Source organism: Anguilla rostrata, chromosome 9 (assembly GCF_018555375.3).
Source record: "Anguilla rostrata isolate EN2019 chromosome 9, ASM1855537v3, whole genome shotgun sequence".
NCBI classification, from domain to species: domain Eukaryota; kingdom Metazoa; phylum Chordata; class Actinopteri; order Anguilliformes; family Anguillidae; genus Anguilla; species Anguilla rostrata.
Genome location: NC_057941.1, coordinates 24,931,241 through 24,958,996, shown reverse-complemented (window position 1 = coordinate 24,958,996; position 27,756 = coordinate 24,931,241). Strand labels below are relative to the sequence as shown.

The following is a 27,756-nucleotide window of genomic DNA, read 5'->3' as shown; positions in this document are numbered from 1 at the left end:
GCCGGCAATGCTTTGGAATTCCTTCGTCTTTGAAACACGCCAGCACTGTAAATCACACATCGCTTTAGATGGCATGGAAAATGTAGTGGCTCGTAGTCGCTCACAGCCCATTCAGTCTTGTGACACTGACCCGACTGAACCTGTTTCAGGCGACCCTCGACAACTCGTGCTCGGAACAGGGTTTGGCACGAGGCCAAGGCAGTGGAGGGCAGTGGTGTCTAATGAGAACGGTAGAGGAGGTCTGAAATCCTAACGGTAACTTGACAATCTAAAAGGAAAAAGTATTTCGGCGTAATATTGCGATTATTACAGTGCGTACATGTTCAGTTTCGAAAAATACCAGATACAACCTACAGCATCGCTTCTAAACAGAGAGTTACCTAAAAAATAAACGGTGCAGGTCCGAGAGCTTAATGTAAATAAATAAATAAATACATGGGCTAAGCTACCGTTTATAACGTGTCGTGTAAGACAAAAACAATTAATTGCAAGTATAAATGATATTAGTAACGACTGCATAATGAATGTGCAAGGGCTACGCGTCAGACTGAGTACTCTGGAGCAAATTACAGCTAGGGGGAAGAGCCAGCGATTCGCAGTCCAGAGAAACCTCCCTGTGTCATTGAGAGTCTATCTGTGACCTTCAATTCAAGGTCATAGCTGCAGCCGCATAACACAGCGTTTATATTGCGCCGCACTATGCAGTATTAAACTGAGCATGATCGGTACTGCACATCCAGATCACCGAGGACAAATTAAAAGAAAAAGATTTCGCCGCATTATTTTTGTAGGACGATAATTTGGTGGAGTTAAAAGCAAATTATGTGGTCGCTGTTTTGTGTGTGTGTGCGCTTTTTTGGGGGGCACACACACAAAACAGCATTAATCATCGTTATCTTGTTACAATGAATAATGCTGTTTATGAATATAGAAATGTGACAGCGTGCGCATTCATTTAATTTATTGATTTGTAGAATGGAGGTAGTTTATTTGGCTGAAGAATGTCAGGGAGGGTCGAGGGTGTGTGTGTGTGTGTTTGAGAGAGAGAGAGAGAGAGAGACGTTCTGGAATGCTGGTAGAGGTCATGACCCAAAGACAGGTGTGAAAAACGGTCTACATTTGCTTAAATACGTAATGCTTCCACTCTAAAACAGACTTGCAAAAATATGGACATGCACACACAACTGCAGCATACAAAAACGCATATTATCAAATGCAGATTACTATAGGTTAGTGTTTCTTCATCCAAATATTTCTTAATTAAACACACGACATGAGTCCTAACAAAGTAAAAAAAAAAATTCCTGTGAGATGTATCACATTGAGCCACAGAAGGCTCAGTTTGAATGATGAGAATGTGAAATTATCTACCCAGTCTTGTTCATTTTCTCCTGTGACACAGTTTTGTTTCATTTTCCATGCAGACTCTCATGAGACAGTTAATTGGACGTGGGGGATGGGTAATAATGCTTGTGCTTATAGTTATGTAGTTCAAATAACTGTTAAATCAGGATGAGAGAGCCAGAGAAAAATATCAATAGTGGAAGGGACATACAATAAAATCAGGGGCACGGTGCAACAAAAAAATGTAAAAAGGAAATTAGTAAATAGAGATACACGTCTAATCTGGCTTCATAGGAATACAATGAAATTCAGAAGGGCATTTGACATTTTAGATGACTCCTCTTGTTTTTCTTCTCAAGAAATTGTGATGTTTTTCATTTATGCGACATCAGCCACAGCAAAATTGTGTTGGTAGGTTGGTATCCCCTATTAATAAAACACATTAACCTTCAAATTTATCTTTGCACAAAGCATAGTTTTTTGTACACCACCAAGAACAAATTTACAGAATATTTAAAACATAATTTTTCAAATCTTAGCAATGTGAAACCATTCTCTAGTACCCCTAATTTATCAAGACTCCCTTTGTAAGGTGCTTTAGCCCTCTCTGGTGGTCAGTTGTTTGAACAGCCACTCAAAAAAACGAAAAAAAAAAAAAAGTCTGGTGGCGCAAATCTGGCAACAGTGACGTCTGTGTGGAGACTGTCCTCGAGCTCAAGGTCATGCGCTGCTGTGTTTACAAGGAATAATGCGGCACAGATCTGCTGATTATATTACTGGGGTGGCGTGTCACGTTCTCCGTTCCTACTCTCCAGCCGTTAAAATGACATAAGCATAACGTAATCTGCACTGCAGGGTTTTCTGATTTGATCCTTGTGATAAGAATGCTACGAACACATGGAGGCACCTGAGGCAGAGAGCATTTTATCACTTTAAAGATGACTCTCCACACTTTACGTTGTGGCACAGAGAGAGGGCAGGCGCTTACCTAAATTTATTTTCTGTGATACTGTAACAGGTTTGTTTTATTCCCATCCCAACTGTATGATGGTATCAAATATTTTTTTAGATTTTTCTTCCCGTGAGAGGGCTTTACCATTATTGCGCCACTGGCTTGATGGAGTAGAGGGGTTTGAGCAAAAACTTGTGCCCTTGAGTGTCTGATACCAGCACAGCACATGCAGCTGTTATAATTCCGAATAGTGGTACAGCAGCAAACAATACTTGCATTTATGCAAGTATTCATATCCACAGACTGTGTTAAGTTTCAACAGACTGAAAATGAAACTGCATCTAGCTGCCTCCTCAGAATGTCTGTAGCACAATTTGATGACATTTCTTGCCTCAATTGTTTTTGCTATCTATTGCATTATATCAATGGTAAGCTGTTTAATACTGGTTAAAATGTACCAGCACTTTTGAATGGAGGTAAACACGGATTTGTTTCCTACTTTTGTCATGCTTGCATAGTAACATTTTTAGGAGTACTAAGGAAAGCTCAGTCAATGAAAAATGAACTGAACATCACTTGAGGTGTGTCTTTTGGAGCTTCTGTTCTGCATATTTTATAAAACTGCAAAGAATAATCCAATCAGCAATTCAGAATTCAGTCACAGTATTACCCATTAACCACCATTTTATTACATTTTTTTTATTTTAGTCTCACACCATGTACATTTGCAATTATTAAATAAAACGTCTCCATAATCAAAATAACAAATGCTACCATTTAAACTGATTTCATAGGGAAACAGCTGTAGAGTGTATAGTGCACTGTACTGCATACAATGATACAAAAGAAAAGAAAAAGGACTACAGAGAATGTGGTAGGCTGATGTGCATTGCGGAAAATGATAAAACAAAACTGTAACGGCAATGACGTTAATGTATCCAAAACAAACAACACCTGCAGCTGACCAAGACTTCCTCTGCTCTTTCTGCCTTTTTGCAACCACATTCACAGTGAGACTAGTCATTTGTTTGGTTAGCAGGAGGTCCAGAGAGATGGTTCAGATATGACCTGATAACCTGTTGAAGTGACACCTCCATTGGTGTCATCAACAGTTCAATATTCAAATAGTCATAGATGTGGGAGCAAAAGTTGTTCTGACTACATGCACTTTCTCTCGCTCTCTCTCTGACACACACTTGCAATTAATTATTTAATGTCTTAGTTATTATCAATAAGCCATTTACTACTGCATGAAGAGAGCATGACTGATGTTAAAAAAGGAATTATTAACTGTATTTATTAGTGCTATTCCTCTTATCTGACCATGCTGAACATTCAGGGTACAAAAACTCACATTAACACTTATTGATTAGTTACAGATTGTTAACGTGAGTATTTGCACCCTAAATGTTCAGCATAGACAGATAGAGGAAAGAATGGGTTTTCCTGGTTAAATAAAAATAAATAAAAATAAAATAGAGGAAAGAAACATTATTAATAAGTACACTTGATAATTCTTTAGTTAATGTTAATCACCCTCTGTTCATGCAGTAGTTAATGACATATTCATGATAATTAAGGCATTAAATAATATTAGTTATTAATAGACACTTATTGTGAAGTGCTACCTACACACACACATACACATTTAGTGCTACTTGGTAATGGCTAATGGAAATGATGATAATTGTGACAGTACTTTGGTAAATTTGTTAACAGAATAGGATACACAGTAAGCCAAAAAAGGCTAACTAGGTACATTGGTCTTTTAATATTAGCCTCTATTAATATTAGCAAAAATGCCGGATAAAATTAACTTTGTTTATCAAATTATTTCTATGCTCATCAGTAAGAAACATTTTTATCTTATTGTAATATCATTGATCAGAGAAATGCAAAATTGTATTCTGAAAAATACACGTCACAATTATTGGCACCCACTCTATACACCCTCCCTTTGCCAAGATGACAGCAAGAGAGTCTTCTCTGATAATACTCAAGCTTAAACAGTGGTTCCCATCCATAATTTTCGACTCCCACAGCATCTTCATAGCTACTCAGTCCTGACCCTGGAGGATTGCATTACTTTCAGCCTTTTACCACATTTTGCCATTTAACCATCTGATTGAACCATGCACTGTATACCTGGACTCAGCAAATTTATTTGCCTTTTCAGTTCTGAGTGTACCAGTGACTTAAAAGCAGCTGAAAAACCCCCTGGTGAGCAGCCCTGCTGGGTCAGAACTGAATAGCATTTCTACAAAGTAAGAATAAACCACTGTGTGGTTTTCTTTTCACTCTGCATTGAGCCTCTTATAGGTAATTTGGCCATCACTTGGAAAATATTGTTGTTAAAGTAAAATGCATCTGTTTGATTATAACGTGTGCAGTTCTCAGCTTGTCAGGGAGTGTCCCTCATGCTTTTCAACAAGCTCACATTTGAAGCTGCTTAAGGAGGCTAAAAGTTCAGTAAAATACAAAAGGGATGGAGTGTTTATTAACAAAAGTCTGGAAAATTGTAATTCCAAATGTGTTTCATCATCTTGTTCAAGGATATGAAGTCCTCTTATCAGTCTGATGCATTGTAGAGATTGTCCACTGAGGCCCTTTTTGCAGCTGATTTGGCCATTGTGCTTACAGCATACAGTGGCCACACAGCTAAGAGTGTGAGGCTTTTTACATTTGTGAAGTCTGAGTGAAAATTCTTTACAGAATTTAAAATTTATTACCCTGAAATGCCGGCTAGTGTAGACTATCACACTAAACAGAGACTTGGTTGGCATGGGAACATTACTCAAACACTTGTGGGGGAATTAGCTGAAGTAGAGATGGCTCTGTCCCCCACAATCTATGAACACTGAAGAATAAACAAACCAGACAAAGAAATACTGATAAATACAGGAGTTGAGTGCTTCAGATGCAACCAATGATCATTTCTGGGTTAGTAATTAGCTGCTAGGCCATTCCGCAAGAGTTTCATTCCAATGAGTGCAATAAACCTCTTAAGGCATTTAGCCAAACGAAAACAAACCCTTTTACGACATGCTGTGAGAAGGACCCATTCAGAGCTGCAGTGTAAACACACCGGAGATAATGAGGCATTATTCTCTGTGGGGTCCTGGCCTCTCGCCCCTGTAACGCCTGTTTCAGTCTGGAACCACAACAGGAGGATCAGTTAGGGAGACTGACCCAGGCTTCACTTTTCTCTTTTTTTATCAGCAAGAGGTCTAAGAACAGTTATTTATCTCTCAAACCCTTTTGACTATCAGTGATTCCCTTTCCAGGCCAGTTTATTTTGTCCCTATGTGAAAATACTTGCATCACAGTGCGCAATTCTATTGACTATTATTTTTGAAGCACTCTCATCTTTTCTTTACAATCTGAATAGTAAAATGGCTGCTATTTCACTTTAAATTAAAAGGTTCATCAATCATTTGATCATGCATTAACTAACCATCTGGATTACAGACTGTAATGTCTCCCTCCACTATTAGTATTGTTTCTCTCCCCTTGGATGAATGTAGCCCCCACAAAACAGTTAAAATCTGGCAGATACAGCAAAATTACATTTTTAAAATAAGCATTTAAGCCCTACTTGTGGCCTTATATTCTCCCCTCCACATCACATCATGACTTTGCAGGCTGGGTAATTTGTCTAAACAGATGCTTAAAATTAAAAACAGAGCTCTCAAAAACACATAAATATGTGACTAGAACAGTATGATTATGTACAACAAGATTCATAAATTACACAGAACGTATTTGAAAAGGCCACTGAGGTTTGATCAACAGACAACAAACCTCATATATAGACAACAGCTTCTTTTGTTGATCAAAACAGAATAAAGATAAATAAATGAGAGGGAACAGCAGACTGTTTTTCTGACCAAGAAGAAACACTAGGTAGTAAGAGAAGGCAACGTTGGTCTAGTCTGTGATGCAAGTTCATGGATTGGGTGACTGATTAATGCTTTAACCTAAAAACGAAGCCTACTATATAACTATAACTAATCTATAACTAAACTGAACTATAAATCACCTAGGTGGTCATATAACAACATGTCTGAGAAAAATAAGAGAAATACTGGACTGGCCAAGCTGGTGTCTAAAGTATTAGTGTGTTACTTGTGTCATAGCGCCCTCACCTGGACACATACATCACTGCAAAAAATTCACTTTGTGACAATGACTGTTCAATATAAAATACTGGACATTCGTTGAAATATAAGGATGAACTGAAATTGTCTCAAATAAACAAATTCCTAAGTAAAAAATATTTAAGGCTACATTTTTTGCAGATCAATTTGCAGCATAATAAATGAGCATTAAATCACAAAATGCCAAAAAATTACAGGGTAGTAAGGCAGTCCACATACATTCACGCCATATCAATAAGGAGGCACGTGGTTTTGTACTCTTTCCCTTAGCCTTGTGGCTAACAGAGTACAGCATGGACAGCCGTAATATGAATAACTGTACTTTTTCCTCAAACATGTCTGTTCTGTCCTTTAGGATAACTTGCCTTGGTACAGAACTAAATTCCTTATGCTGTTTTTTTAGGTAAGTAAACCTTTAATTTCTCTTGCAAAAAGAACGCACTAAAGCATTCTGATCTAAGGATGAACTGTACTATTCCCACTCTGAAAAATGATGTTAACATAATTGTGACAACTGGAATACGGATCAGTGCAGCTGAAAGGTAGACAAGTAGTACCTGAGCAGAGCAAACTGGAAGCGAAGAGTTATGGAGGCCCTGTTGAGGATTTTTACACTACACAAATGGGTGAATTGTAGGGGTCGGGATTTGGTGGAGGATATTACGAGCAGTGATCTGGTATTCTGGTCAGTGTTGCAGGTACTGAGGGATTCTGCTCTCCGCTCTGATGTCTAGGACATTTCAGACATTCACTTAGTCTCAATTTACAATCCTTTGAATCATTCTCCTCTGAGAAATAAATGCAACACACAAGACTTTATTTTGACACTTTTCGGTCAGGGATCTGGCCTCTGAAATTCTGGTATTCATTTAGGGCTTTCTTGTGAATGCAGTAATTTCACTTTTACCATTTTTGTATGAACACCTGAATCCCCACAACTTTCTCTGCCTGCACAACAATTTTCATCCAGTCAAGGGCCCAAAGTGTGAGCAGACAGCCTAGGGAATCCCCTGAAGAGGGTCCTCGGGAAGAGGCAGGACTCTGTGGTAAAGAGTGGTCTGACCCAGCCGATGGTGAAACACTGTAATTTCCTGATAATTAAAGCTGGTGAGGAGCGTTATGGAGACAGGTTCTGACAGTGCAGAAGACTCTTTGTGGTTTTCCCTGTTTTAACGTCATAAACCCACCACCGTTTCTGTAGGAGGGGGGATGTTGAGCACCAGTCGTCGGGATGTGGGAGTGGCCTGCTGGTCAGTGTGCGGAGGTGAACTCTGTGTCCCTTGTAATGTGAGCTGGGAGTTGGCTGGTGGGTACGTGGAGCGGGACGGACGCGGCCATCAGCTGATTGGACCCTCGGTGTCCCCGTCTTTCTCTAGCTCGTCCTGGATCTCGTCAGTGTTTGCCGAGTCACTGCTCGCCACTGAACTGAAGGACGGAGAGTTTCTGCCGAGGGGAGGAGTGGAGGTGGGGATTTGTACATACAAATCACACAAGATAGTGAGGACTCATTAATACTATGTGTACCTAATACTGCCCTGTATTAATTTGGAATACAGGGCAGTACTATATGCTATATGCACACAGTATTAACCTGCATGGTATCAGTGAGGCCCTATATGTAGTCACTGGTATCAGTACAGTGTGTGTATGTATACATTAGGGTTTGTATGTATTCAGTGCTACAGTATCTACACAGTGGAATCCAGGAACCTTCTTCCTGTGAGGCAACACTGCACCTCCGTGCCACCCCGGGTATGTGGGTGTATTCCATAATATGTACTCAGTGGTATGTGTATGTATTCAGTGATATAAATATAGGTATCTGTATATGTTCAGTGGTATAATAGGTACTCAGTGGCATTACTATGTATTCAGTGGTACAGGCAGTACTAAGTGGCATCAGTATGAATTCGGAGCTGTCTGTGTGTACGTGGTGGTATCAGTTTATACTCAGTAGAGCCTCACCTGCCTCCCTTTATCATCCTCCTGCAGGTCTCCATCTGCACATCCAACCCCCTCTTCATGCTGCAGATCTCCATGTACTCCTGAAGGTGTCGGTTCATGTCACTCTTCGCTGTGGCCAACTCCAGCTGAGGGAGCGAGGAAAGGAATCAAAGCTATACTCTTGGCATGCGCTCTTCTGACTCATCAATTTTAGGCAACTGCAGAAGACAACAAAATCAAACCTGACCTAATAGCTGAGACAGCAAGATTTGGGTTTGCCCCATAACCATGGAAACAGGGAGAGGCCTAATTATGAAAATCACCAGATGAAAGAGTTTGCTCTGTACTAACGCCCCCATTCCGAGGAACCAGTGGATTTGGGGAAAGCTTCAATGCAGGCACACAAACACGCACGCACACACAAACACACACCTCGATCAGCCCGATGGTCTCCTGGTACTCCTGGTCTCTGGTCTTGAAAAGAGACTCCGTCTCATCGATCAGGCTGCCCAAGCTGCCATCCTGAGAAACCTGGGAGTGTGCAAGAGCATGGGCCACTTACAAAGTAAAATATTCAGTGTTAAATCAGCTCTGAGAGTTCGCTATTAAGAGTTCAATTAAAACTCAACATTTTACCGTACAGGTACTAATCATTAAGTGCTGCCATCATTGCTTCAGTGCACATTTTCTTAAGACACTAAAGCACGCTCTAGTGTGAGTCGTGGGGAAAATTAGAAGCAGCACCATTCTGGTCTAGATTCTACAGACGATGACATGTGCGCTAATGCTGGTGTGCTGCAGCATTTGCTGCATCTGCTCACCGGCTCCAGTCCATCCCCGTGGCAGTCAACTGCGCAGGCAGCTGCACAGATGGCCGAGGGGGTGTTGAAGTTGGTGAAGTCCTCCCACAGCAGCAGGGTGTCCTCATTCTCCTCCCAGGTCAGACTGTCGCAGTCATCGTCAATGTCAAAGGTCTCCCTCCTGGCAACAGAGCAATTATCTGAACACGTTGTGTACCAGGGAAATACAGAATGTGCTAGATAGAGCAAGGGTTGGAGAAAGGGAGGGGGTGATATGGAGAAATGGGAAAAGCCAGAGGAGAGCAGGAAATGGACTGAAGAGTATGAAGGTACGGAGAGCAGAAAGAGGGGAAGACCAATAAGAAGCCATGCATTCAACAGGGAATCAACACAGAGAGGGGGAGAGAGAGGGAGAGAAAGAAAGAGAGGAGGAGACAACAGAACAAAGAATATGCCCTGTTGTCTCTGTCATAGGAAATAACATGGTTGGATAAAAGGCCACAGACTTCACATGTCTGAATTTAAGAAGTCAAGTTATGGATGCAGTTCTACACATTGCCAAATGGTGGCATTACAACACTAAACCATCACAACAAGATTCAAAGTTTAAACTAGGACCATATGCAGCACAGAAAATTCCTTCATGGCAAGTCAGTAGAAAAGCTGGCACTTTTACAAGAAGCACATACTGTGCGACCAGGAAAATCACTGTGTGTGCAGTTCCTCTTCCAGACCAGGGTAAAATGACACTAACTGAAGAGGTCAGTAGGGGGCACTCACAGGTGGTTAAGCATGCGCTTCATCTCATCTGTGATGTTGAGGGATCCGGTCACTTCTTCCTCAGAGGTGCTGGGGTCCGCATCCATCTCTGAGCTCTCTTCATCTGACACTGCCTTACGTTCCTTCCTCCTACGTGACACTGCCCCCTGGAGACCAGAGACACTCAGTGCTTAGTAAGTGCTCTGTGGACCTCACACACTATACTCGATAAATGCACTGTGCATCTCACATAGTGATGTTATCCACAGCACACCTCACAAACCTATAATTATCAATAATTATCTGTGCACCTGACTGTGATCAGTAATCAATTGAACACCCATCACTCAATTACCACCTGAGCACCTTATACAATTGTATTTAAGCCTGACACACCTCACAATGAGTTTGGTAATCACCTGCACACCTCAAAGTGTTCATTTACTACCCGCACTATTAACAAAATACTTAAATTGTACATTGTAAATTGACAGCTTACATCTGTCAAGGATGACCTTGCATCAGTCTTAACTGTCCAATTAAAATCAAAAGTCACATGCTTCAGGGATTGCTATTACTTCATTCCTATGTTTTACTCTTTTGTAAACACTGATAGTAAAAGTAAATACAGGCTGCATGCCACACATTAAAACGAGAGCCTTTAAAAAGCACTAGCTGCAGAGAGCATCCTCTAACTGTGGCTAAGGTCTGGACTTACGCCATCCCTGCCACTGCAATGTGATAACCCTGCGCATTGAGGGAAAGACACAGAATCAGCACAAAAGCAGTGCTGTGTGGGCGTGTGTGTGCAGGTCAAGGACTGTGGTGTATATAAACTCTGTGCAGGGCAGGGCCGGGCTGGGCCAGTCAAACAGTTTTGCGCACCCTGTCTAGTGGGGCTGTGGACGGGCTCATAATTTTACGCACTCTGTCTAGTGGGGCTCTGGACGGGCTGACTTGGAACATCTTGGACATGTCCTCGGAGTTGCGCTGCTGCGCCACGTCGCAGAGCTTAGCCGTGATGTCGATGCGCCGGCAGATGTCCATGTCCACCTTCCTGGCCTTCTCCTGGATTTTGGTGTCCAGTTCTGACATTTGCTGAGGAGGAAGGAGTTCAGGGTCAGAAATACTGCGGCAATAACACTACAGTGTATTTTCTCCAGTTCTCACACATCAGCAGTAATCTCTTCCAGCTTTATCATCCAACTGACCAGAAGAACCAGCGTATGATTGGTCCCTGAATTATTGGACTCCACCCCAGAGTTATCCCCCTGGCCTTGTCCGTATTGACAACTTCACCTCTGTTTTCAAACATAGCTGTTTTAAACTCTGAAGAAAAGTGCTGTGTTTAGGGGTTGAATGGTTTTTCGAAGGTGTGGGGGGGGGGGGGGGGGGGGCCAAACTGACACACAGTTCACACAGAAGAGTTGTTTTCAAGACATCTCTGTGAGTATTGCATTAGATGCCAACATTCATATACAGCATTCTGAAAGAGTGTCACTCCATACCAGCTCAATCACTTACAGGGTGGTAAGTTCTTATCTTACTTTCAGGACCAGATTCCTCCTTTGGAATTCTGAGCTTAAAAGGGAGTTATCCTGAGCATAGGGCTGTTGCCAAGTGCCCTTTACCGGAAGAAACAGCAAAGCAGGCCAAATTCTTCAGATATAACCTCACCGCATCACAGGAATCTGTGACATCAGCGCTAAGCTCAACACATGGGCAGATGCTTCACGTCTCCATTTTTAAAGGCAATGAGCTGCAGTGACAGCTGGGATCACTTCCCCCCCAGGAGCCGAGTAACAGATATAGGGACTACTTAAACAGAGCGCTGGCACGGTGAGTCGCAACGAAACATCTCAGAGGAAGCCCAGGGCTGCTCTCCGTTAATTTTGTATATTCGTTCTCGTCTTGAGTAGGTAGAGCTGGCCAGCAGCAGTCTATCACAGCAGTCAGCTGAATTCCGAGTTCCTGAGCCATGAGAACACAGTAAGTCGTTAAGCAGGACTAAAGGTCTCCAATATGCATTCTTTATATGCCTGGTCATTGTAGCGCAGTGTTTATTGCTGAATACTTCCCTGGAAGGCGCTAAGTTTTTTTTTTCTATTTTTGCTCTGGAATATTTTTCCACTGCAGTAAAAAATTCAAAGTAGGTGGTGCCTTTTCCACCTTAGACCTGAGCCACCCAACGTACAAAAACTCACACACAGTGAAGCAGACATAAATACACAATTAACATCCACACACACATTGGCAACAATTAAAACAAGAGTCATGTGACATTAGCATTACATGCTAACTAGCACAACAGAAATCTGCCATCCATTCAGTAAAAAACCTTTTCATATTATCTGTACAGATCAGTTTTCATAGCAGGTCTCTCCAGGACAGAACAGTGATGGCATCTCAAGAAGTGTAGGGTGACTGATATCCAATGATAGTATAGTGGTTGATATCCAAGGACAGTAAAATGATTGCTATCCAAGGGTAGTATAATGTTTGATATCTAAGGATAGTATGGTGATTGATATCCAAGTATTGTATAGTGATTGAAATCTAAGGATGGTAGAGTGATTGGAATCCAAAAAGGAGAGCATTGAGTGGAACTCTGAGGACAGTATAGACCATGGTAATAGCCAGTCTCAGAGGGGTATGAGAGAGAGACTGAGAAGCTAGTGACCACTCACTTCACTCATAAGACTCTTGAAGACCACCAGCTCAGCCTTCAGCCTGTCTACCTTCTCATTCAGCTCCTCCTGGATGATCTCAGACTCCTGGGCACTCTGAGGAAACATTCAAACACACAAGCTTGACCTCTCACATGCAGGACTCGACACAGCGTACACAACATCCGGTGAACACAGACTCAACACTGAGGAAGCATACAGCATACAGTGAAGTGGTGTCACTCCCTCACCTCCTGCAGGGCCTCCACCATCGCCTCCATCTGCTGCCTCCTGGACAGCTCCTCCTCCCATCTGCAGAGAGAGGTGTGCATGTGTGTGGTCAGGACCATGTCTGTGCCAGCCCACTACAGCCCTCATGCTGAGCTGGCCTGGACATCAGGCTAAACATCAACAGTGCTACACAGACCGTGGTTAAGCACTCCAGCCACTGTCCTATAGCCAAAGGCACATAGTCTAGCACATAGTCTAACAATATTTCACAGAAAAAAAGAAGATTTATGCCTGTTAATGATCAAATATGTGTCAATGACTCATCCAGTTCTAAACCTTAACATGTGGCTTAACAACAGTCTAGCTCCCCTCAACAGCATTGATATACATTATCACACTGGCATTATGAATATACAAGACAAGACAGGCGCAAAACTATTAATAAAAGTGGGCTCCTATGCATAGAAAAATTGTTTCATTAAAATGTGATATGTCAGACATTACACATGGTCCCATTTAAAAAGATGCATGAATAAACATATGAATGAATGAATGGGTTGTTTAAGCAAACCAATACCTTATACAGATTATAGATATAAAAGATTATAAGATATAAAGGAATTTACTTCTGGGCAGTCCTGTGTGTCTATGAGACATTTCCATGTATGTTCAGCTCAGCGACACTGATGTGCCTCAGCCCCCTAAAGCACGAGGCAGCCAGGCTTTCATAACACAGATTTCAGCTGCATAAATAAACTGAGAGAAAATAGTTTCCATTCAAATCACAAGAAGACAGAAACCACCAAACCACCACAGGCGCCTTAAAATATAAAAGACTCGGGGACCTTGGTGGTTTAAAAAAAGAGTGGAACATAAGCAGCATTTTGTAGAAAGACGAAATCGTGGCTCTGAGGGAAATTTGGACATTGTTTATTACCAGCAATATGTCGTTGTTATGAGCTGATGGGAAAGAACATTTTGACCAGGACAAACTCGGTGGATTGACGATATCATGCTCATAGACAAACTTTATTTTATTTACAGTAGCTAGTTCATGACTATTACTAACTGTCCATTGTTAATTATTTTACTATCTTTCTTTCACATAAATTATATATATTGTTCTTGAGAGACCACTAGACATCACCATGGCAACCCTCAAGTAAGTTCCCACAGTGTGTTACCAGCATGACCGCCAGGCTGTCCCGACAAATTTACTCCTTCTTCCAGCATCCAGCATGTTTATAGTATTTTGTCTTTGTGGGTGGAGTAGGCCTGGCCAAAACCTTTCTGATAGCACTTCCATAAAAAATACAAAATGTCAGCATGTGCATCCATGATGTTAAATAAAGGGGCAAGTAATACATATTAGGACCGAAGACTCACAAACAACTTCCTATTCAAAAGTATTACTTATAGGCATGATTCTCCTTTTCTTCACATCATAAAAATGATTAAGTGGGAGGAGCTACTGGAACCAAAGGTTTTTTGTGCAGGCTAGAGATGTCAAGTGCAGCCACTGTCTGACTATGACTGCTTCCTCTTTGTTGCCATGGTACCACAAACACAAACCCTAACCATGCCAATGACATCATGAGCCTGAAAAAAGGAGGCAGTCCTCAGCAGCTTATCTTGTTCAGTTCATTCAGTCCCTTTTCCACTACTTCTCAGTTAATGTTGTAAAGGTTTAAATGTGCCATAAACACTACACCAGTAAAAGCAGAGGGGCAGCATTTTGGTGCCTGATTACTCTAGTTCTTATTGACGCTTGATTTGTCACGTTGTGAGTATCATTGTCTCTGTGCTGTCTGTTTAGTGAATTGCATCCCTGGCTGGGTTTCAGTGGCTACTGAGCCAGATACTGTTCTCAAAGAGCTGGCCGTACTGTGTTGCCGGGTTTAAACTCCCCACTGCATGGTTAGAAGGGCAGCGGGATGAAGGACAGCAACATGTCCTCTACAAATCGCACACATAATTTCCTCTGCAAGCATACCACATTACTTACAGTCTCCAGTTATAAAACATTGCTTCCTCTGCAGGTATGGCAGTGCATCATCCCTTCAGGTATAGTGTATTATTACCTCTGCAGGCAAGGCACTGTCTCACTTCCCTCTCAGGTAGAGCACATCACTTCCTCTGTACAGTAGGTACTCCACTACCTTGTTTCCTTCTCAAGTAAAGTGCCTCACTTCCTTCTCGGGTACAGCACATCACTTTCTCTGCACAATGTAGACATTCTGCTCTGGGACAAATATGTGTAATACACCTCTATTACAGACATTTTAGCACCTTCACAACACCAGTGATCAGCTTGTCAAGCCATTATAGCTAATTCATTGCTGTGCAGATCAGCTCAACTAATCAGAACACACCATCCCGGATATTTGAGAATCACACTCTTACAGCTTATTATATCAAAACTCAATCATACTAATAGACTGATGTCACAAATGTATTACACCTCACTTTGGGACTGATATGACCTGATATGGTGTGTCTGTGGCCTCATCACCTGCTCTACCCTGTTTTAGCACAGCCTGTGGCAGGCTTGAGACCAGCTGGACCATTCCCCAGACATCATGAGGTCAGAGCAATCATGTGGCAAAGGCACAGGACTCTTTTGTGCCTTAAGTCATAAGTCTTAGGTTATTGTTTTCAACAAAATCCAAAACCAAACGCTAGACGCTCCCAGAAATACTCTACAATCCTTCACTGTGATTTTTCCCAGAGAGGTCTGGCCCTCTAATTCTGTATTCCTTTTGAGAGACAGTATAACAGAAGGTCACCTTACAAGGGCACAACAGGCTAGCCTCATCTGTCAATGGATGCCTGTGTCTGTGCTCCATCCCCAGCCACATCTTTACTTGGCATTCTCAGCGGAACAGCTCTGCTTGGCCTGTTACTACAGTAGGTTCAAAGCATGTAGATACCCAATGTGACACCAGGCTCATTGCCTATATTACACACAATTTTCTGAATGATTACAAACACGTTCCAATATTTTGAGAAAGGGGTTCTTCAATGGGCTGTCAAAACACAACTAGTGAATGAAATGAATTTTGGGGTTATGACAGTATGGAATGGAGATACTGCTGCTTTACTGCTCCAGTTGCACCCAAAATAAAAGCAGACAGATAGACTAGGGCAGAGCCAAAATGTATGTTACCAGAAATATATGTGCCCAACAACGACATCCATCAAAGTTGAAATCCATGCCACATCACGTTAGAAGTGTTTAACTGTAACACATCAACTTACAATTAACCAGCCGATTTATTGTTATTTTGGAAGTCAGAACTTCAGAACATGGTAACTTTAGCTTTTGCATTTTAATTGCACCCTTAAAAAACATTCAGAGAACAAATCTGAGGGAATATAGGCTGGATTGCAAATATTACATTACATTAAAACATCCGTGACACAAGATTTAGCATTGCCCTGTAGCCATGGGAACAGGGATAAGATTATTTAGTCTAGCGATGGCTCTGTCTGTAATAACACCATCCAGATTCAGGAGAGTCAGGGGAGAGCTTCAACACCCCTCTCTCTTTCTCTCTCTCTCTCACACTCACACACACAAACACACAAACATAGGAACTCAGGATATGAGTTGTTTTACTTAGGTCTGATTTTGTGTGAAATTTCCTGTGTTGATGGCAGCCTTCAAAAACAGCTGGTAGATGACAAAGCGAGACCCGCTCTTTCCTGCAGCCTCCACAGCAATCCAAACCTCATATCTAGCCACAACAAAGTTTCCAGTTCACATCCATTCTGAATGAGTCAGATCTGAATCATGTTCTGCCATCTGTTAGAGGTTCAGATGATTAACCCTTGCAAGAATCTGCAAACAGCATTTCCTTTATCCCAACTCAACTTCATACTTCACAGTGCTTGTTTCCTTCATGTTTATCTTTAAACAAATTGGATTTCTGTAAGTTCACAAATTTTTGGATGGCACTGTTCCTGCATGCCATGTTCATGTATGCCAGAGGAATGATAAACACTAAAGATGGCAGCCCTGCACAATAGGAGCTTTTTGATCAGTTATCCCAAATTGCTGAGCTTCGGCTCTAGATCTCTGTCTCTGTTTCTCTCTTCCCTTCATTTCACATGATAAAAAGCAAATGTCTATTTCTGTGTCACTGAGTGTGTGTGTGTGTGTGTGTGAGTCTACCACTCAATCTACAATGTACTAGGATAACCAATTACTACTACCCAAAACCATTCCATTTAGGTGAGCACAGATGAGGAACCATGACAGAATAAGCCAGTCAGTTTGTTGATCATCACACAGTGAGAGACTGCAGAGGTTATTGATTTGGTGTCAAAGAGATGGCTTTATTTGATCTATGAAGTTTGACTGTCGTGGGACGTGATGATCACTGAACTGATCCCACTCAGAGAGACAGCAGAGAAGTTCTCCCCCTCCCCACTCACAGATCGCAGGTCAACTGAGTGCATAGCGCCTCAAACAGGTCAAATGTAACCTGACTTCTCTTTCCCTCTTTTTCTCTACTCCAGTCCTTTCCCAATGTCTCCTCACATTTCTAAGTTCCACTCATTTTCACAATCCATATCTCATTCCCTCTTACACTCTGTCCCCTCTATTCTGTCTTTCCCCTCCACATTTCTCTGGATGTCAACCCCGTTTCCATTGTATTATTTTCTTTTTGTCACTCTTTTCTCCTCATTCAGCTCTCTAATCATCCTGTGTCATTCTTTCTCTCCAATCCACTCTTTCTCTCTCTCTTTCTCGGCTTGAATTTTCTACCCCAGCAACGTTGTGCCTCACATAGTAAAAGGACATCCCATATCCAATAAATGCCTAATCTACCCATAACTCACGCACTGTAAGTTGACAATGACCATTGTCCATACCATTCTCATTTCATATAGCACCTTCATTCCAAACATGTCCACCGGGCACAACCCAGAAACAGTAAAGTTGATTGGTAACCCAAAGAGGATGAAGTGCCAGGCCCCATAAAACCAAGGTCGATATGTATTTGTGTATGGTATGGTACAGTCTGAGTCCCAGGACAAAGTCATATTGTAGAGAGATGGCATATGCCAGGTTCTGTTTCATGACATGCCTGAAGTTCAGAGGCACATTTGAAGTTCAGAGATAAAGACTGCATTGTGGGAATGTTTCCGCCACAACCAGAAATACAGCACCTCAAATAGGCCACACCAAAATAACCAAGAGCCTACTGCTAACACTGGGATCCTAAAATAATCTGATACAGTATAATCCAGGTGTTATACAGACCCATTGAAGGCTAGCTGAGGTAAAAGCACCCCAGAAGGAGGTGGTTAAAGCAGAGTTCCACCGTGCTCCCATTTTATGAGCATTTACTCCTGAAAATTGATGCGTGCTAACTGGAAAAATAAATTTGGATGTATAAATGTGCTCCTAAAGTTTTCAAAATTTTGTATTTTTTTGGAAAAAACCATGTTAAGAGCGCCTGAACTGGTATTTGCTGTCCCCAAATGCGGGCCGAGCGCAATATCATCACACCCAAGTGGAGGGGGTGTGGCTCACTAACTCTCTACAACACTGAAGTCATACTGTCAGGATTTTACAATCTTCATTGAGATGCTTCGTCAGAAGTAAGAAAAACAAAGACCCCTTTGTGCTAACCAAATTTGGTCGTCATTCATATAGCAGTCTATTGATGGTTCATGATAGCTCAGCTATCTTTGTGGTCTGTTTGGACTGGAGTCTAGGTGATCTATGAGTGAACAGTGCTGACACAGCTCAGTACGTCAGCAAAATAGACACCCCAGAGGCTCTCTTGGACTAAGCATCCAAGCCCTTAAATATCATAGAGAATATGAATACCTTGTTCAAAAACAGCTCCGTTAAACAACCTGGTTTTTCCAGAGTTAACCCTGTGTCTGTGACAGCAAGACATGACTAAAATAACACTACAGCAAAAGGGGCTTCTCATTTTCCAAGGGCTACCTCACACTGACACACACACTGCCTCTGCCTTCCTGAGTTTTGAGATGTACAAATGTCACTTCTTTGGCTTAATATAATTACTGTACGTATTCATTTTCTAGAGGGAGTGGAGCACCCTTACTAAAATTTGCGATGCTTAACTTTTTAGGGCAGCAAGTTGTTTGAGCACAAATGTCCCATTGTTGGCACAATGTGTTATGCAAAAAAAAAAAACTCACAAAAACAACAAGGCTCCATTATGTTTCATTTTGTTAATCTGTAAAGCCTTTAGGGTACAGAGATAGGATCATTTCTAAGGTTCATTTCGTATGTCTGCATTTTGTTAATGGTTTCACTGTAAAGCAATTTGATGTAGTATTACCAAAGAGATAAAACTGGCACCTGGAAGCTTCACACGACTGATTCATACAGAAATCACAGAAACTGGAGAGGAAGAGCTGAAGAGACTTAATAACAGACAGTGTGCTTTAGAGTGGTCAGAAGGGTAACCAGTCTATTATTCCCTGAAGAACTGAACCCTATCTCACAGGATTACTGAGCCAATATGATAGGTAGCTCATAGCTAATTAACGTACAACACATCCATGCCTAGGCTGGTTTGGTTGAAGCCTTGGTTGGAACACAGGGTGGGGCCTCTTATTAGTACAGAAATGTTAGCTGGTAGCTACCATTCGATGTTCTCATATGCTAAGCGGTGAACTCGGTGTAAAGATTGTTATAACACTGCCTAATTACTGGTACAATCTATATGGAATTATTCATGTTGCTAAAAATGCTATTTTCAATATCTTGGACCACCTCTTCGCTTGAAATTTTGCGTTCGAGGGTGCATCCTCAACAGAAGTGTGGGCGGGGTTGAGGACAAAGGAGGAGACGTCTTTGACTATAAACACAGAATCTAGAAGGGCCGCAAAAAAACCTGCATAGTATGCCTTTAAGGACAAATTTTGATCAAATTCAGGCCTATGAATCTCTGTAAGTGTCACGAAGAGACCACTTTCCCTGACCTGGTGTGTTGGAGAGAGATGTAATTTCCCAGCTGGTGATCACTCAGAACTAAAGAGCAGAAAACTGCCATCCACTGGTTCATTCTCATCTCGATTCCAGCTCTATAAAAAAGACATAGAGGCCCCTTGGCATTATGGGGAATACAATTATTGTTCTAGTTCTTCCCTCAGTCTTTCAGACTCAAAAGGTCTTGCCTCCCCTGACATGGCACAAGTAAACTTGAGAAATTCAGAGGCCAGAGATATGAGGAGAGGTTGGTTACAGTGCTGATATATGCCTGTCTACAAGAGACTCAGACAAGGCCCTGCATTAGGACACCTTCACAAAAAACCTGCTGCCTGAGGCCACAATATCCTCTGATGTCATTTCCTGCATATGAGATCCTGACGTAGGAGAAATTTGCTTCTCTCACAGCAGTTTCAAAGGCATTCCTATGTTTCCAAGATATCTCAAAATACAAAACTCCCATATTTCAAAAACATCTGTGTCGGTATATACTAGTTCACGCTACCTGTTGTTAAATATAACACATGCTCTTATGCAAATCTAGGCGCTTGGATGCATTACAGAATACTCCAACCTTTTCCTGATTTTTCTCAATTTGGGCCAACAGACTTATAGATAACAAGATATTCTGAGTTTCTTTGATGTGTGTGTGTATGTGTATTAAAGCTAACTGGGGACTTACTTTGCCAAAGTATCCCAATCAATGTTAAAAATGATAAACATTTAATCCACAAATACAGATCTGACAGCCAGCACAAAACCCAGAGCTCAAAATATTTGTAATATTTATCTGAACCAGCAACAAACACCACAATGCAGAAAAAATCCTGAATTCCCCTTCCTGAGCTGGTATTTCATTCCGGGAAAGAAAACAACAAAACAACAGGGAGCTTTATTATGAGTCACACAATAAAGCTTTCAGGACCAAGAATGTTATTAGTGTACCTGATCCTAAATAATTAGCAGAGGAAAACACTGATCTTTTCACAAACCCACAGCTATAACTATGTGAACACTTTAGCCATTGCTTGTATTGCTGTCTTACCAATTTTTAATTACAATTGTTACACCTATATTGTTTATGTTTTCTAAATGTGCTAGTAATGGTCCTACCATTCCTTTTTGTCTGGTTTCATTTTTCTGTTTTCTCTTTCCATTTCTATTGTTTCACAGCCTCGGATCCACCTTGGGGTAATAATTAAAAAACTGTCCCCCATGGAGGAGGGAGCACACACAGGACAAACAGCTCAATTTCAAGCGCAAGAACTCCTTTTAAATCATAAATATGGTGGAATGTCCCAGACAGTTACTGTGAGTTTTGTCCAGCTGGTATGTTTGAATAGTGAATTATGACCATGCTGTAAAAGAATAAATTCAGTTATATGATATTAGCCTTATCACATAGCCAAGCATTTGTAAGCAATAAACAAGCTACACTACAGAGACTCTACAAATACTACGTATGGAACATTTCCATATTAAGAAATAACAACTTCAGTACTGGATACCTGGAACAAATTGTCCTTTTAGTAACATTCAGTAACCCTTAGAGAAATTAAATGCAGGAATCTCTCAAAAATGACAGGATGTTCCCACCCACTGTTCACTGTTCCCATGCGAACACAGAAATTCAGAAGACTGTCATCTATTCATCATACTGTGTGCCTACATAAATAAAGATTTAATACATCAGCACATTGAGCAACATATAAGAAATCCCCCAGATTTCTTATATTTCTTATAACCCTCAAGGGTTTATCTGACCTGACAATTAATTACATTTACAATAGAGAGAGGAAGGAGAGAGAATGGTATGATGGAAGAGAGAAGAAAGGGAGTGAAAGAGAGAAACTAAGAAAGCGGAGCAGTGTAAAAAGGAGTATCGTGGTGCAAGGACCTAATTTGGTTTTAACCTGTTTGGCATATCATTTGCATGTGCGTACATATTTCTGTCACGAAATGAAAAGCAACACCACTGTCTGCACCACACTTCATAGTGAGCTGAAGGCAGAGTAGGAGAAGCTCAGTGGTGGTTGGTTATGTATACCCAATGGGGTGACACTGCTGAGGGTTAAAAGATTGTCTCTCTTGCTCTACATGCTGTAAGTATCTCCGTTACACAAATGCTGAAGGGATATGGAATTAGAATTAAGCAATAAATTTGGAATTTGCGGTTGGTGGAATCTTAAGATCCAGTGTATCGTAAGAAGTGTGTGGCAGCAGCAGGGGCATGGTTTTCACATTGCCCAAATAAGAAAGGAAACAAATTATACAAACCGCCTGTTTTAGCTGAAAACAGTCGCTAACCTGGCTCATATGATGAGCTCTCCAATAAGCAATATCAACAATACATTGAACAATGCTACATTAACTGTTAAACCTTTTTCATCCCATGAATAATAAAGACAAATGAAACTTTCTAACAGCCTAAAATATATCTATGTAAGTATGTTTTTCTAATGGATGATGTATATACTTGACTAATTTGAGGTATGTTTTTGTGCTGGCTCACAACACACACATGAGTTTGACGTAGTAAGTGCACTCTGTGCTCTAAGACTGGTAACAGGCCAATCTAGCTATCAGATGATGATATATAGCTGTCAATTAATTAGCTAACCAACCACTCAGTTACACTAATGTGCATGCAGGCATAGCTAACATTCAGCATTAGTAAAGTTTGCTAACCATTACCCATTGCCAACAGGAGCTGTCTATTCATCTCTCCAAAAAGGCTGAATTTATAAAATATAAATACATAACCTCACTGTAAACAGCTAAGTGAAAGCTTAAGTTAAAATACTAACTTAATGTTAGCAGAGAACCCTGGGTATTTTCTACCTAATGTCTGTGGTGACTGGTAAGGGACTTCCTCCATATTACAGGCTTTAGAAAAGTTTACATCACATGATTTTGATTTTAAAATAATTTTTTGTGCCTCAGGGAACACAGCAGTGTGGGGACATGCCCAGAAGTACGCATTTTTGTGGGAATCGCCATCCCCTCGCTGCCATGTCAGTGCCTCACTATTTTCTCATACAATTCATCATTCTATCCTTCCAGGAAGCCATTTTCACTATCTCTTACTACCTTCAGCACCAGTTTAGCATGCACAAGCCCACAGGGATGTTAACTCTTTGGCACCTGCCCATTTGGATTAGTGCAAATGTACCTTCCAAAATATGAAAAACACAACAAAAAAAAAAACATCATAAATATGTTATAAATAACCCCAAAAACCAGCGCCTTTGACTGGTGTACCAACCATGCTCCTAGATCACCCCTCAAATCCATACTCTAGTCACCCCTCAAATACACAATGTAGAAAAGAAAATGGTGCCTGTGTTCCACAAGGTCCCTCAGTCTGCCTGTAGTAACCTACATCTGGAAGCTGTCATGGGTCCCCTTCCAAAGCCAACCCATTCTGCAGGAAACAACATAGCCCTGAGGCACCAATCCTGCCACTGGAAGTGATGTATACAAGAGCAGGATTCTGGGGATTGATTTCCTCTAGCCTTTACCAGCTCTGTTTATGAGGATTACAGCGGTGCTGGTCACTACAATCTGCACATACATGAATGCACGCAAACACACACAAACATAGGCACACACACACACACACACACAGCTAGCCTGCAGACAGACCAATGCCCCGGCAGCGGCCTCCTAGAATAAATCTGAAAGGCAACTCCCCAAAAGTTCCGATCAGGACGGCCTGGGTTTTCCTATTAGAGTTGTGGGGATTTAATCTCTCAATGCCAAGCACTGCCGCCTAGGCCATGGCTCCCGCCTGCTGGGAGACTGTGCATTCCGGAAGGTGCTGGGAGTGTGCATCACAGGTGTAAACTCTCACCTCATGAGCTCACAATCACCCTCCTGCCCACAGAATAGTCAGCTTTTCCTCACACCAAAAGAAACTGTCATCCCCTCCATTGGGAGAGAACAGCTTCGTATGAAAAATGACATCCCGTTGGAGGCTGTGCCAGTTGAAGATAAACACTGCATTAAGAGTGGATGTTTTATTCACACCTTGCATTACATCACAGAGATTACTGCAGCAGCAGCCCAACACTGCTGGGACAGATGGAGGGGTTTCATCGGTTGAGAATTTGCCCTTTGCTCAATCCCCTATGATGACCAAACGTGATGTTTTGATGATTGGCCATACAGAATACAAATGGTCAGTTATATAGCAAAAAAAAGGCTAAAAACTTTAGGATGGCTACTGGGAAAATATAGGCTGACTCAGCCCTACATATCCTTCACCTACATAACCAGGCCTGTTATTAAGTGTTTTAAAAAGCTGAAGTTTGCACTGAAAGAAAATGGGCTCCTTTGATTAGAAGCCCAAACCAAGCAGGAATCTAAAACAGATGCAATAAAAAATTAACAGACCAGATGAATGCTTGACAGTAACAAACACTAGGGGAAGCCCTGAATGTCTCATTTTTCATAGTTATGAGATGTTTAAAGTGGTTCCCTCTGAAGCAGGGACTTTTTGTGAACCTTGTGCATGCCCAACACTGAGTCTCCATTTCCTGCACTGCTCCTCCTAAGGGTTCAGATATTCTGAGTCACAGATTTTAGCACTGTGTGGTTTTATTAAAATACCTGTTCTACAAATACTGACAAAACTCACCGATAATTACATACTGTATGCAATGTAATTAAATATCTTCCAGGAAGAAATTAGTACTTTCTATACTTCTATTCTATAATGAGAAAAGATTACTTTCATTATTCTTATGCTCACACGCCACCCTTGAAAGTACTGTAAAAACCACCGAATCTCATACACTGTCTCTACTGTACTTTTTGTTTTTCTGGGCCTCTATGCACATGACCAACCAATAGCATGCTCAGTTGTATTTACTGGAATGAAAGACATTAAATTATATACATGGTTCTCTCCTCATTCTAGATTTTACATTTTAAATTCTGGACTGTCAGCAGAAGTACGAATTGAACTTGAAGATTGCAACACATCTACAAATTTATGGGGAGGGGAGGGACATTTCTCCTTCTGCAGATGATAATCTATACCCACATTAGGCCCTTCATAAGCATGTCAAGACTTCCCTGCCATGACTGGACTGCCTATTTGTAAACAGGTTGATTTTATGTTATTCTTCATTACCACAAAAATGACTTTATCATTTTCATAGGTGCAAATATTCTTAAACACGTCACATATTTTCTGAATTCAGTTTATGGAGAGCCATGGAAATGTTCCAGGTATCATGTGCCATTTCACCACTGAAAATATCTGTGCATAATATTACAGTAAGTACTGGTACTGTAAATCACAAACAGAAGAAGAGGAAGAGGAAGCTTGACACGTTCACTATTTCCTTGGTGATCTGTTCAACATGAAGAAACAAACAGCCAGTTTGTTTCAGTTCTCCAAAAAGAGACAAAAACATCTATCATTTCTACATAATATTTGGAATCAGGAACAAAGACTGGTGATCTGATGGTTAGTTGCTGGGGCAGAAACTACCTTGCGAAACTGGCTATTGCACCCAATCTCATTTTATGAACACTCTCGGTGAGATGCACCAGGTTCACTTTCACCAACAAAGCTAATAACAGTACGGATAATGTGACACTATGTGTTAAGATATGAATCACTGTTTAAATACAGTACCTCTATGCAGACAGAGTCCACAAATATACTGTGAAGACACTGGAGAGCGATCTGGAATTCTAATCATCATGGTGCAAGTACAAAATCCAACAGAAAACCACACTATAGGACAAATTTGTTTCAGTTAATCAATATTAGATTTGCAAAATAATGTAAATAATTTGAACAATCCCAGCTAAAAATATGTATTGAGATTTTTTTATATATAAAACTTAATTCTGAGGAATTTAGTGAGATTTTTTACATTTACCCAACAAGTAAGTTAACATGGAGGCATTTTTTTTAACCAAGTCTATTAAAAGGTACAGAAAAAAATTACTCAAATGTCCAATCAGCTGTTGAATTCGCAAATATGTTGAATTTCAGAAAATGAATTACAGTCTGCGGGATTTAAATACTCCAACAGGTTTGTTGTTCAGTAGCCTACTTTTTCTGCAACAGATCTAGCCTACCTTCACACAAAAAAGATTTACATTTTTTTCGCCAACATGAATTTCTGGCTTGTGGTGGGGTGGGGTGTTTGGAGTTTTTAAGTCATTATCATAAACAACTGATAGACCACATATATAAAAAAGCATTACCAGGTTTAATGTTACATTTAGGCTATATTAATAACAGGTTTCATTCAACGACAGTTATTGGGCAAGGAACAGGATGGTGATATAGAACAACGTGGTCTAGGCAGTCACACATGATATATACTTACTCTCTCTTGTATTCGTCTCTTTCTCGCTTGACTTTGGCCAATACATTATAAAGCGCTCTTATTTCAGGTGTGATGGTATCGATTTGAACCCCAACACCGTCCGGGTGAGTCCAACTAACACCGGGGCCCTGAAACGTTTCGAACCCCTCCCCTTGTCTTCTCACATGAGTGAAACTCCAGATGGTACCAGGTAGCCGGGCGTGATTGGGCGGTCTAGGTATCAGCGATTCAGAAGTAATGTCGGTTTGGACCGCTGTTTCACGCGCATAGAGGGATTTGTAACGCTTTTGCTCCAAGGCTTGATGTAGTTGGCTTTCTAATAATTTGTTTCTCCGTTCCAATTCATGGACTTTTGCCAAGAAACAACGGAATCGGAGGTTCAGGGTCTTCAAGACATGAATGTTGGAGCCCAAATCGTTCCGCAGAGCACTGTGCACCGCACCCGAACCGGTGGTTGAGGCTCCGCTAACGGGAACAACGGCAAACCCGGCTGGCGCAGTCTCGGAAAAAAGTAACGAGTTCATCATTTCATTAAAATTTGAGAAACTCCAGCGTAAATTTTCCTAATTCAAAATGGTAATAATCCAGTTTTTTCCCCGATGCAAGTGGCAATACAACAGTATATCAGTAAGCTGTCCATGACCTCCAGATGAGGCCAGTATTCAACGGGGTTTCCTACGATATGAATCGTTAAAATAAGGCTGAAAGGGCCGCTAGACTTGATGCAGACACTGACTTGAGTCTCCCCGCATCGTTTAAAAAAACATCTTCAGACGAAGGTCCACTAATAAAAGAATCCTTTGTATCAGTATGGTCCAAACCCGCTGTCCGCTCATTATGACAGTATTGCAGCTGGCGATGCCGCATCCCCTCGATCAAATCATTCCCATGTAGCCTGCTGTATACCGGGCTACAGAACGCCGCGTGTTAGCCTTGCTTCCTCCTATATCAGCTGCGTTTTAGGTTGCGGTGCAACCTATCAGTCAGTCTCAGTCTGCTGCTCCAGTCTCTGTTATTCTACTGTTGGCCACTGGTGGTAGCCTACGGTTTATGTCTGAGCTCTGCCTCTGAGGGGCGCTGGGTCGTGTTACAAGCTGCTGAATTTTGTAAATGCATTTTCATCTGCAAGAAGCGGAACAGCCTACATCTCTCTCTCTCTCTCTCTCTCTCTCTCTCTCTCTCTCTCTCTCTCTCTCTCTCTCTCTCTCTCTCTCTCTCTCTCTCTCTCTCTCTCTCTCTCTCTCTCTCTCTCTCTCTCTCTCGCGCGCGAACATTTAAAAAAAATGTAATTGGAAAAAATATATATTCTGGTGTCATTAATTCACTGCATCAAAAATCAAGTCACTGTCTCAGTTCAGTTTCTCTCTGCTTCACTGGCATGACAAACATGCATCTGTTGCCATTAATTAGGTTTATTCGATAATTTTTCTAAATACTACTACTACTACTACTACTACTAATAATAATAATGTAAGCATTTGTCTTCTATGACGACACTAATTTTGTGTTTGGACTTGTTTTTTACTTTGCTTATTTTGTTCCACATTTAACCCCCATGAGCATGCATCAAA

At 41.2% G+C, this 27,756-nt stretch overlaps 1 protein-coding gene across 1 annotated transcript; it reads right to left on the bottom strand.

The window, feature by feature from the left end:
- Positions 1-2,962: 2,962 nt before the first annotated feature.
- iffo2b (intermediate filament family orphan 2b) lies at positions 2,963-27,290 on the bottom strand. Its single transcript, XM_064351256.1, has 9 exons — positions 26,186-27,290; positions 12,874-12,934; positions 12,644-12,739; positions 10,884-11,054; positions 9,978-10,123; positions 9,219-9,378; positions 8,830-8,928; positions 8,419-8,543; positions 2,963-7,896 (listed from the first exon to the last, which is right to left on the bottom strand). The coding sequence occupies exons 1-9, from the start codon at positions 26,710-26,712 to the stop codon at positions 7,791-7,793; spliced, it is 1,491 nt and encodes a 496-aa protein (XP_064207326.1). The 5' UTR covers positions 26,713-27,290; the 3' UTR covers positions 2,963-7,790.
- Positions 27,291-27,756: the final 466 nt, after the last annotated feature.